The sequence below is a fragment of the Schistocerca piceifrons genome, chromosome 3 (assembly GCF_021461385.2).
Source record: "Schistocerca piceifrons isolate TAMUIC-IGC-003096 chromosome 3, iqSchPice1.1, whole genome shotgun sequence".
Classification (NCBI taxonomy): domain Eukaryota; kingdom Metazoa; phylum Arthropoda; class Insecta; order Orthoptera; family Acrididae; genus Schistocerca; species Schistocerca piceifrons.
Genome location: NC_060140.1, coordinates 743,442,008 through 743,455,111, shown reverse-complemented (window position 1 = coordinate 743,455,111; position 13,104 = coordinate 743,442,008). Strand labels below are relative to the sequence as shown.

General features: G+C 44.9%; 1 protein-coding gene across 1 annotated transcript in view; it reads right to left on the bottom strand.

The window, feature by feature from the left end:
• Positions 1-13,104, bottom strand: part of LOC124789029 (partitioning defective 3 homolog) — a 285,751-nt gene that overhangs the window by 138,825 nt on the left and 133,822 nt on the right. The window contains exon 3 of the mRNA XM_047256316.1: positions 10,564-10,800. Coding sequence (XP_047112272.1) covers positions 10,564-10,800 — 237 coding nt within the window. The remainder of the gene's footprint in view (positions 1-10,563; positions 10,801-13,104) is intronic.

Here is a 13,104-nt window from a genome sequence, read left to right as displayed (position 1 = left end):
TCTAAAACTGCCCTAGTCGACAGTTGGGGATGTGACAGCGGAATGGAAACGCGAAGGTTGAGCACAGATAACCGGACGAGAGGCAGTTCTCATGTACCGAAGGATAGGGACCGATGGGCATTGCTGAAAGTGGTTGAAAAAAATATAGCATGAAGTCTGTAGCGATCCACAGTGCTACCAGCAACCCACTCACCGCAATGGCTGCGCTTTGAGAGTTGAGAAGAATGGATTAAATGGCCGAGCAGACCCACATAATTCACACATTTCAGCAGTGAATGCTGGACGACGCTTGAGGTGGTGCTGAAAGAACGGCGCCACTGGGCACTGGATGACTGAAGCCGACTGATTTTGAGTTATGAATCGTGCTGTATGTACCCTGTCGCAGGCCGAATGTCTGGACAACGTTCCCTGGCGTAAGGTGCAGAGCCAGCAGCGAAGTACAGAGGAGAGCTGTTACAGTACTCGGATGTTTTTGGTTCAAATGGCTCTGAGCACTATGGGACTTAACTTCTGAGGTCATCAGTCCCCTAGGACTTAGAACTACTTAAACCTAACTAACCTAAGGACATCACACACATCCATGCCCGAGGCAGAATTCGAACCTGCGACCGTAGCGGTCGCACGTTTCCAGACTGTAGCGCCTAGAATCGCTCGGCCACTCCGGCCGGCAGGATGTTTTTCGTGGTTAAGGTGTGCTCTTCTTTTGATGTTCAAAAAAGTGCTAATGTTGAAGGATACGAACACACGTTACAGCACTGTGTACAGTAGAACAGCAGTTCGGGGTTGATGACTGATTGTATCAGCATGAGAGTGTATCCTGTCATAAGGCATTATCTGTGACGCAACAATTTGTAGACAATAGCATTCCTGAAATAGATTGACCAGCCTAGAGTCCCGACGTGAACGCAATGGAACACCTTTGGGATGATGTAGAACGTAGACTTCGATCCACCCCAGCGTCCGCAGTCACGAAGTTCTCCGTGTAGCACTGATATATTGCACTACCTAGCCACAAAGGTTGAGGAAGCATGATAGCAGCTGGTCCAGCCCTCTGACAAACGTAAAGTGCTCGAATAAAGTTCAGTTAATATTTTTAATTACAGAGTCAGCTTTGTCTTCAAATTAAAAGCCGACTGATAAGCTCACGGCCTAATTGGCCCAGTAGTTCAACAGTCGATTTAATCAAATGCCGATTAAATCATATCAAATGAATTACAATATACTGACGTCTGTTTTACTTAATACAGAATTTGTATGATATTGCGTATTCATACAAGACGAAGGTAACTGTTAGTTTGGATTTCAGCCCTCCTTCACCAGTGGTGGAGAGACACACCCCGCTTGTCGTTTCCGTGGAAGACCTAGGTCTCCCAACCTGTGGGTCGTAGCGGTCGCGCTGTTCCAGGCCGTAGCGCCTAGAACCGCTCGGCCACCCCGGCCGGCGATATACAGTGGAAGACCAAGTTTTGCATACTGTAAACAGGTTCTAACAGATGTAGGTTGCTCTAATCATGCTTAGATGAACAGGTTTTGCACAGTTCCGACTGTGGGGACCTGCTTCAAACCAGTCTTCGGCTTGAAGATCGCAACAGTGACATGACTTTGAAGGCAGCCCGTGTGTTCAGGTGGGAAGCTTCTCGACCCGCTACATAACCCTGTCAAATTCCTCCAGCCGCTCTCACTAGTTCAGACAACTGGCAGTCCATTATGTCAGAGTTATTTGATGAGCTTGTTAATTCATACATTAGTTTTGTAAATCTTAACGCCTGTTTATTGCTACAGTTCAATATTTACTTTCCAGGCGAGTTTCGTATTTTGTGCTAAAGGCATCTTCAGTTGATTTTTTTTCTTGAATCAGAACATTTAAACATGAAACGTATAGATTCGGATCTGTTAACATTACAATTTTTGCACGCAAATACACCGCTATCCAAAATTAAAGCAACAGACGAGGGTTTTGCAAGGCTGCTTTTATTTTGCCACAAAACAGTGTAATCAGATGATAGTAAAGTAGAAGCAATGTAAAGAACACAGAACGTAAACAACTGCAAACAGCATAACGGTAGACAAAACTGTTCTTTGTTTTTTTCCAATTTTACGGATTCGCACGCACTTTCCGGTAACTGGTTAATGCGCTCAGCATGGTGTGCAACCACCTCCGGCAGCAATACAGGCCTGAAAACGACGTCATATGCTGTGAGTGAGGTCATCTGTCTCAAGTTGAGGCAATAACGCCCATTCTTCCCTCAGAGCTGCTCACACGTCTTGGAAAGTGGTTGGTGGATGCCGACGTGATGCAGCCTGTCTAACTAGTGCATCCCAGACATGCTCTATGCCCTATGGGATTCAAATCTGGAGAACGAGCAGGCCATGCCATGCATGTAGTATCTGCCGTTTCCAAGAAAACATCAACCACCCGTGCTCTATGAGGTCGACCATTCCCGTCCATCAATACGAAGTCTGAGTCCACACCACCTCGCAACAGCACATGAGGTCCCACGACACCTGACAACATTTAAGGCTTGCAGGTTCACCCATACAATTTCACGGCGATCGAGTGCTCAACGTAATCCCTGCCCACGCCATTAAGTATCCTCCTCCATATCGGTCCCTTTCCACAATGTCTACATTCCGAAATCTTGCTCCACGTTCCCTCCACATGCGAATGGGTCGAGAATCACTCTCCAGACCAAAATGGGACTCATCTGCGAGAAGAACATTCGCCCACTGCTCGACCGTCCGGGTTGCATTTTGAGGACTCCACTCTAGACGTTCACTTCTGTGAAGATGCATCAGACTTACACATACAGGCGGTCTCCGACAATAAAGGCTACTTTGCCGAAGCCTTCCGTACACCGTTTGTCTCTACACAACACTTTCAAAGGATGCCGCGAGGTCAGATGCCAGTTGCCGTGCCGTACTAAGGCGGTACCGTGGTGCCCTTACGGCCAAATAAAGGTCCTCTTGAAACGTCCTCTTTTGAAAAATTTATACATGACTATGTTTAAACTGACACACAATATTTTTAGCGCAACGCAATCTGACTTTCAAAAATCCCTACAAAAGAATGGCCCTGACTAACATTAACCTATACCTTTCACAAATCACTTACCCCACCAAAAATCTTCGTTACTCGAACTACTGCAATACAGCGAGCGCCACTACTGCCAGCTAAATAAAAGATTCAAACTACTGAAGGCACTAACTACTGATAGGCTTAGTTAGCAAATGAAAGATTTTGATAGAGAACAAACAATGTATTTACCTTAATAGTGTTGAAAAATCATAATATACATAGCAGTTCATGACATCCAGTCTTACAAATTTCAAAACTCCGCCATTTCTCTCCCCACATCCACCACTGCTGGCGGTTCACCTCCAACTGCGCAACGCTACGCGCTGTTAACATCCAGCTGCCCAACACTACAATAGCCAACAACAATGCAAACCAGCCACAGACTGCACACAGCACAGCCAGTGATTTTCATACAGAGCGCTACGTAACGTTGCCAATAAGAAAACAAACAGCCTACTTACACACTCTTTTTGATGTCACACATGGTCGACTCTCCCCTGGTTTTTGCGATGCTGTTTAGGTCTCCATAAATCGTCGCCACATCCGAGAAACGATTCACATTAAGCCTTCGCGCCACATCAGTTTGCGACTGTCCTGCCTCTATTCTTGTTATGGCCGTCCACTGCTGAGGGTCTAGTAGGCGTCATCTTCGTGCCGTACTGCACCACCTGTGACTATACACAGCGATTGTTGGTGTGGGACTACCCGACAGACACTACCCCGTTTCACAGGTGCCCTGACGTCGTCGTTGACGTGGTTGTCCGTTGACTGGAATGCTATCTTCCGTGCAGAACACGATTATACGGACATGTGTTGATATTCTGTATGATTACACCGTGAATTAGGCACAAGACGGGGAAATAGCGGTTTTGTGCTTTAATTTTGGGCACCAGTATAAATAGAGTTACTTGTCTGTCACTGAAAAATCGGCGTTCCCTCGCATCTAGTCATAGTTTAGAGGACGCAATTCCCTTTACAAAAATTCGGCACAATTTCGCATCGAACCTTTTTCTCTTTTTTGTTACAGTGAACGAAAAATCGTCAGGCATATGTATTAGTAGTGGAGACCGGTGTACTCAACGACAAGACCGCGTGGAAACTCGGATAGAAATGAATGTTTCTATGACAGCCTCTGTAATAGTGTTCCCCAAGAGATTCTGCTGGTGACAGTTGCTTATTAGAAACCGCGGCTGCAACGGGCTTCGTCCAACATATGCAATACACCACATAAGTATTAAAGGGCATAATTAAGAAAGGAATAGGGTTTTCGAATTAAAAGATCATAGGAGACGCAGTGTAAAGCTACACACTAGTAGCCTGTTTCAACCGTAGGAAGTGAATTTCTGATAAACACTGTAAACACGCGACTAATATTTGTGGCTCGCCAGAGTTTGAGGCAGGGCGATACTGCAGGAGGAGAACGTTAAACAAGTGACGAAGTTGGCGGGTCCTAATGAAAAGATCACGCAGCTCTCGACGACGACCATGTAGCCATGGGTTAAGCACTGACAACTTCAGCAGCTCTGCGAAAGGACTGACGAGTACATCCTTCAACAAAGGGCTGCACTGCAAGAAAAACGCAAAAGAAAATACAAGGATAGAGCTGAAAAGCAACAATTAATTGTGCCGTACTACGAAAAGCATCTGGAGGTGCAAGATTTAAAGACCAGAAAAGTCAGAGAAACTAACTACTGAAATGCAGAGAACACCAAATGTTAGACAATACACACGATTTCGTTTAGAATATAGTTAAAAGCAAAGAAAAACTTCCTTCGATGTGTTATCATAAACAATGAATTTATTACCTATGCATCTTATCCTATTAGACAGATTCTTCTTCTACATCGCTGAGAGTGACAAGAAAAAAAATTTTAGAACTGTTTAAATCAATGGTGGGAAGCGAGACAAAAACTGTAGTGTGTGCTTTAGCGGTACTTCTCTGCTAGCTATGGGCAATCAATTATCCAAATATGTGTAACTTTAGAATATACAGTCATACATACAACACATTTATCAATTCTAGGTGAGGTATTGAACGTAACACGAAAACCAAAATAATCATCCTTTAGTTTTTGATGCTTTAACAGGAGTCATGTGATAAGAAAGGTTACCTCTCTCAGTTGGACTGTCAGTTTTGGTTAATGGTGACTATTTTAGAACGTGTGCGTTCGTTATCTACCCATTATCCGAGAGACACTGAAATAATTACTGAAGTAACATTTGTACATTTTGAACTATTCACAACTGTTCAACTTCGAACATTCCGAGTCTTACTGCAAGAGCCTACTATGCACTAAGTCATCTGTTAAGGGAATTCTACTAGCGGATGACTCAGTGTATAGTAGGCTCTTACATTAAGGCACAGAATGTTCTCAAAAATGACTACACAAGATTTTTAAAACAGGTTGACGCTGTGCAATTCGCACAAAGCTGTGTGTTAACCAAACTTTCTTCATTTCAAGCGTTTGAAAATGGCTCAATAGCGGAAACTGCAGAATCCCAAATAACAAACAATGATATAATCTTGCAGGAACATTCAGGGATACATGTGGGTACTGTCTGCAAAATGTGTTGCGAGTTACTAATAAAGAAATTACAGATTAAAACGTGTTGCCTGATGCTGAAGCCTTACTGCATGAACACCAAAAATATTGTAAGCGATGAACTTCCTTCGTTTCATCATTTTGTGTGGAGTTGCTACCGAGGAATATTTTCGTATAGGTTTGAAATTATGTTCAATGTTCGCTGGAAGACGTTATGTGCTCTCAATCTCAAATAGTGGATGAATATAATTTGAGTAATCTGCGCGCAGTTAGTTACCCTACCTCAAGATATATGCATAGTTTCTAACTGTAACATTAGACGTATGGTGTTATACTTGTAACATAAGATTGTACATCCCAAGAAGAAGAAGAAGGAGGAGGAGGAGGAGGAGGGAAAAAAACGACGCACAACGAAGGAATTATCCGAATGGAACGGAAATCGGTAGATGTTCTATAAATGTACAAACAATCAAATTGTTACAGTAAAAAAAGAAAGAAAACTGATCGACTTATCCAAGAGAAAGAGCTTCACAAACTGATGAACGCAGTAACGCCTTGGTCCACTTCTGGCCCTTATGCAATCAGTTATTCGGCTTGGCATCGATTGAGTGAGTTGTTAGATGTCGTACTGAGGTATATCCTGCCGAATTCGGTCCAATTGGAGCGTTAGACCGTCAAAATCCCGAGCTGGTTGTACGGCCCTGTCCATAAAGCTCCAAACATTCTCAGTTGGGGAGATATCCGGCGATCATGCTGGCCAAGGTAGGGTTTGGCAAGTTCGGTGACAAGCAGCTAACTGTCTCTGCGTGCAGGCTGGCATTGCCTTGCAGAAATGTAAGCCCAGGATGGCTTGCCATGAAGGGCAAAAAAACGGAGTAGAATATCGTCGACGTATCACTATGCTGTAAGGATGCCGCGGATGGCAACGGAACGGCCCTGCTATGGAATGAATTGGCGCACCAGACAATCACTCTTGGTTGTTGGGCCGTATGTCGTGCGATAGTCAGGCTGGAAACCCACCACTGTCCGGAACGTCTCCAGACACGTCATCGCTGGTCGTCGGTGCTGTATTCGAAGCTGGAGGCATCACTGGAGACAATTCAGTGAGATTCCAGGCAGAAGTTGTGTCTGAGACGACCCGGCCAGCAGTGGGATACCAATCCGACTGTCGCCCGCCGTACAGCTCGACAACCGGGCGTGAGGGTATGCGACGCCATTTCTTTTCATTGCAGGCCCTTTTGCTTGTCAACCGAGGCATCCTTAAGCACAGCGGTACTTCGACGATATTCAACTCCCTGTTTTGTTGCCTTTCATGGCAAGCCATCCAGGGCTTATATTTCAGCCAGATAATATCTGCTCGTGCACTGCAAGAGTTTCTATCGCTTGATTGTGCTTGGTAGACCTACATTGCCAGCAAGGTCGCCGGATCTCTCCCCAATTAAAGTCTGGAGCATTACGAGCAGAGCCCTTCAACTATCTCGGGATTTCGACAATCCAATACGCCAACTGCACAGAATGTGACACGAGAAACCTCTGGAGGACACCCAACAACCTGTATCAATCATTGCCAAGCCGAAAAATTGCTTGTGTAAGGGACAGAGGTAGACCAGCGCGTTATTGACTTGCCCAAATTGTAGAGCGTGTCTCTTGAAAAAAACATCCAATTTTTCTGAAATTGTAATCACTTGTTTGTCTGAACATGTAAACCACATCCATCGATTCCTTCATGGCGCGTTTTTTTTTTTTTTGGTCGAGTGTACCTCTTAGAGAGTAGATCGTCACACCGTTTTAAAGAACGTCAATAATTACATGAAATATTGAAAATAAGATTTTTGTTCCCCTGGAATCTGTTACATAGACAATCTGCAATTGGAACTGTACACCGTGAATGGAGTTAGTGATATAGGTGGCGATGATGTACGAAGGTCACTCTAAAAGAAATGCACAGTTTTTTTTTAAATCAATCTTTTATTCTACATGTTTGAAAGTTTTACACTGTGTAGATACATCCTTTAGGAACAATATTTTTATTTCTCCACATAATTTCCATCCTTCTCAACTACCTTACGCCACCTTGGAACCAGCGCCTGTATACCTGCACGGTAAAATTCTGGACCAACCTGTTGGAGCCACTGTTTGGCAATGTGCACAAGGGAGTAATCATCTTCAAACCCTGTTACACGAAGAGTGTCTTTCAGTTTCCCAAAGAAATGATAGTCACATGGAGCCAGGTCAGGACTGTAAGGCGAGTGTTTCAGTGTTGTCTATCCGAGTTTTGTGATCGCTTCCATGGTTTTTTGACTGATATGTGGCCGCGCATTGTCGTGCAACAGCAAAACTTCCTGCTTTTGCCGATGTGGTCGAACACGGCTCAGTCGAGCTTGAAGTTTCCTCAGTGTCGTCACATATGCATCAGAATTTATGGTGGTTCCACTTGGCATGATGTCCACAACCAAGAGTCCTTTGGAATCGAAAAATAACCACAGCCATAACTTTTCCAGCAGAAGGTGTGGTTTTGAATTTTTTTTTTTCTTGGGTGAATTTGCATGATGCCACTCCACTGATTGCCTCTTCGCCTCTGGTGAAAAATGATAGAGCCACGTTTCATCATCTGTCACAATTCTTCCAAGAAATTCATATCCACCATTCTCTTACTGTTCCAAAAGTTCGCTGCATACCGTTGTTCTTGTTTGTGAGCCACAGTCAACATCCTGGGAACCCACCAGGCACAAATCTTTTTTAACGCCAACACTTTCAGTATTCTGCAAACACTTCCTTCCCCTATCCCAACGTAGCGTGACAATTCGTTCACTGTGATGCGTCTGTCAGCAGTCACCAATTCGTTAACACTCTGCACATTGTCTGGAGCGTGTGCAGTACGAGGCCTGCGGCTGCGAGGACAATCCCCAATCTTACCGTGTCCGCTATCATCACGTAACCCGCTTGCCCACCGACTAACTGTACTGTAATCGACAGCAGCATCTCCATACACCTTTTTCAGCCTCTTGTGGATATTTCCCACTGTCTCGTTTTCACAGCACAGGAATTCTGTGACAGCACGTTGCTTCTGACGAACGACAAGTGTAGCAGCCATCTTGAAGACATGCTGTGACGGCGCCACTCACGGGAACAGGTTGAACTAAGTTTGAAAACAAGCGGGAAGGATGTATCTACACACTGTAAAACTTTCACACATGCAGAATGAAAACTGTATTTTTACAAAAATAGTGTGCATTTCTTTTGGAGCGGCACTCGTATGAGAAAAGGAGAGTTGGCAGTATACAGGGTGTTACGAAAAGGTACGGCCAAACTTTCAGGAAACATTCCTCACACACAAAGAAAGAAAATATGTTATGTGGACATGTGTCCGGAAACGCTTACTTTCCATGTTAGAGCTCATTTTATTACTTCTCTTCAAACCACATTAATCATGGAATGGAAACACACAGCAACAGAACGTACCAGCGTGACTTCAAACACTTCGTTACAGGAAATGTCCAAAATGTCCTGCGTTAGCGAGGATACATGCATCCACCCTCCGTCGCATGGAATCCCTAATGCGCTGATGCAGCCCTGGAGAATGGCGTATTTTATCACAGCCGTCCACAATACGACCACGAAGAGTCTCTACATTTGGTACCGGGGTTGCGTAGACAAGAGCTTTCAAATGCCCCCATAAATTAAAGTCAAGAGGGTTGAGGTCAGGAGAGCGTGGAGGCCACGGAATTGGTCCGCCTCTACCAATCCATCGGTCACCGAATCTGTTGAGAAGCGTACGACCACTTGGACTGAAATGTACAGGAGCTCCATCGTGCATGAACCACATGTCGTGTCGTACTTGTAAAGGCACATGTTCTAGCAGCACAGGTAGAGTATCCCGTATGAAATCATGATAACGTGCTCCATTGAGCGTAGGTGGAAGAACATGGGGCCCCATCAAGACATCACCAACAATGGCTGCCCAAACGTTCACATAAAATCTGTGTTGATGACGTGATTGCACAATTGCGTGCGGATTCTCGTCAGCCCACACATGTTGATTGTGAAAATTTACAATTTGATCACGTTGCAATGAAGCCTCATCCGTAAAGAGAACATTTGCACTGAAATGAGGATTGACACATTGTTGGATGAACCATTCGCAGAAGTGTACCCGTGGAGGCCAACCAGCTGCTGATAGTGCCCGCACACGCTGAACATGGTACGGAAACAACTGGTTCTCCCGTAACACTCACCATACAGTGACGTGGTCAACGTTACCTTGTACAGCAGCAACCTCTATGACGTTGACATTATGGTTATCGTCATCTGCACGAAGAATTGCCTCGTCCATTGCAGGTGTCCTCGTCGTTCTAGGTCTTCCCCTGTCGCGAGTCATAGGCTGGAATGTTCCGTGCTCCCTAAGACGCCGATCAATTGCTGCGAACGTCTTCCTGTCGGGACACCTTCGTTCTGGAAATCTGTCTCGATACAAACGTACCGCGCTACGGCTATTGCCCCGTGCTAATCCATACATCAAATGGGCATCTGCCAACTCTGCATTTGTAAACATTGTACTGACTGCAAAACCACGTTCGTGACGAACACTAACCTGTTGATGCTACGTACTGATGTGCTTGATGCTAGTACTGTAGTGCAATGAGTCATGTCAACACAAGCACCGAAGTCAACATTACCTTCCTTCAGTTGGGCTAACTGGCGGAGAATCGAGGAAGTACAGCACATACTGACGAAACTAAAATGAGCTCTAACATGGAAGTTAAGCGTTTCCGGACGTATGTCCACATAACATCTTTTCTTTATTTGTGTGTGAGGAATGTTTCCTGAATGTTTGGCCGTACCTTTTTGTAACACCCTGTAGATTTGTGAACCACCAATCGGTTCGTGCTCTGAAAATGTGACTCCTGAGGTCAAGTGAAGGACACAGAACAGGTGGCACGGTACCTGGAAGATGTCGGGGCTGCTGGTGCCGACTGAGCTGCCGCCGGCGCTGGCTCCGTCGCCGCCGCCGTGGGGCAGCAGCAGGGGCGGGCCGCCCCCGGACCCGCCCCCGCTCTCCTCGAAGTTGGCGACGATCTGCTCGCGGTCGTCGGCCACGTCGAGCAGCCGGTCGTCCGGGTCCAGGATGCCGCCGCCCGCCTGCGACCGCAGGTTATGCACCACCACCCACGCGTCGTTGCCCTGCAACATGAGGGCGCACGCCCGGGTCAGGCACCGACGTCTACAGAGCAAGGTCGCGATCAGTGCGGCATTGCTGGGCAAAACGAGCACACTGGACGAAGCATTAGCCGCCCCCGACAACCCTTTCACCACCATTGGGACATACGTTTCCCGCGATAGGTTAGCAGAGAACTGGTTTAAATCACACCCAACTGGAAGAGTTGAAATAAACAGTTCACATAATATGCAAAAAAACTGGTGATTTCCCAAACTGGGGAACAGTGAAGAATGGGGTGTCGCAAGGTTCGGTCTTGGGTCCTCTGCTGTTCTTAATATACAGGGTGTTACAAAAAGGTACGGCCAAACTTTCAGGAAACATTCCTCACACACAAATAAAGAAAAGATGTTATGTGGACACGTGTCCGGAAACGCTTAATTTCCATGTTAGAGCTCATTTTAGTTTGTTCTTCCACCTACGCTCAATGGAGCACGTTATCATGATTTCATACGGGATACCCTACCTGTGCTGCTAGAACATGTGCCTTTGAAAGTACGACACAACATGTGGTTCATGCAAGATGGAGCTCCTGCACATTTCAGTCCAAGTGTTCGTACGCTTCTCAACAACAGATTCGGTGACCGATAGATTGGTAGAGGCGGACCAATTCCGTGGCCTCCACGCTCTCCTGACCTCAACCCTCTTGACTTTCATTTATGGGGGCATTCGAAAGCTCTTGTCTACGCAACCCCGGTACCAAATGGAGAGACTCTTCGTGCTCGTATTGCGGACGGCTGTGATACAATACGCCCTTCTCCAGGGCTGCATCAGCGCATCAGGGATTCCATGCGACGGACCGAGCGAGGTGGCGCAGTGGTTACACACTGGACTCGCATTCGGCAGGACGACGGTTCAATCCCGCGTCCGGCCATCCTGATTTAGGTTTTCCGTGATTTCCCTAAATCGCTCCAGGTAAATGCCGGGATGGTTCCTTTCAAAGGGCACGGCCGACTTCCTTCCCCGTCCTTCCCTAATCCAATGAGACCGATGACCTCGCTGTCTGGTCTCTTTCCTCAAAACAACCAACCAACCAAGCATGCGACGGAGGGTGGATGCATGTATCCTTGCTAACGGAGGACATTTTGAACATTTCCTGTAACAAAGTGTTTGAAGTCACGCTGGTACGTTCTGTTGCTGTGTGTTTCCATTCCATGATTAATGTGATTTGAAGAGAAGTAATAAGATGAGCTCTAATATGGAAAGTAAGCGTTTCCGGACACATTCCGCATAACATATTTTCTTTCTTTGTGTGTGAGGAATGTTTCCTGAAAGTTTGGCCGTACCTTTTTGTAACACCCTGTATATTAATGACTTGTCATTCCATATTCACGAAGATGCAAAGCTGGTACTTTTTGCCGATGATACAAGTATAGCTATCACACCCAACAGATAAGAATTAACTGGTGAAATTGTAAACGATGTTTTTCAAAAAATCAGTAAGTGGTTCTCTGCAAATGGGCTCTCATTAAACTTTGACAAAACACAGTATATTCAGTTCCACATAGTAAATAGAATGACACCATTAATAAATATAAACTTCGATCAGAAATCGGTAGTTAAGGTAGAATACTCCAAATTTCTCGGTGTATGCATTGATGATGGGTTGAACTGAAAAAAAAAAAAAAAAAAAAAACAAAAAAAAAAAAAAACACACTGAATATCTGCTGAAACGTTTGAGTTCAGCTACTTATGCTATTAGGGTCATTGCAAATTTTGGCGATATACATCTGAGTAAATTAGCTAACCACGCCTATTTTCATTCTCTGCTTTCGTATGGCATCATATTCTGGGGTAACTCATCATTGAGTAAAAGAGTGTTCATTGCACAAAAGCGTGTAATCAGAATAATTGCTGGAGCTCATCCAAGATCATCCTGCAGACATTATTTAAAGAGCTAGAAATCTTCACTGTAGCCTCAAATTATATATATTCACTTATGAAATTTGTTATTAACAATCCGAACGAATTCAAAAGTAATAGTGTACATGGCTACAGTACTAAGAGAAAGGATGATCTTCACTACTCAAGGTTAAATCTAACTTTGGCTCAGAAGGGGGGTAAATTATGCTGCCACAAAAGTCTATGGTCACTTACCTTACCTGACATATCCATATAGCATTTAAAACGAATTTAAAAGAATTTCTTAATGGAAACTCCTACTCATTAGATGAATTTTTGGATATAGTAAGTGGGTAATTTCCCAACCTCCACAAAAAAATTATTGAGTGTCATTTAATATTTTGTCTAATGTAATACCTTGTATAGAC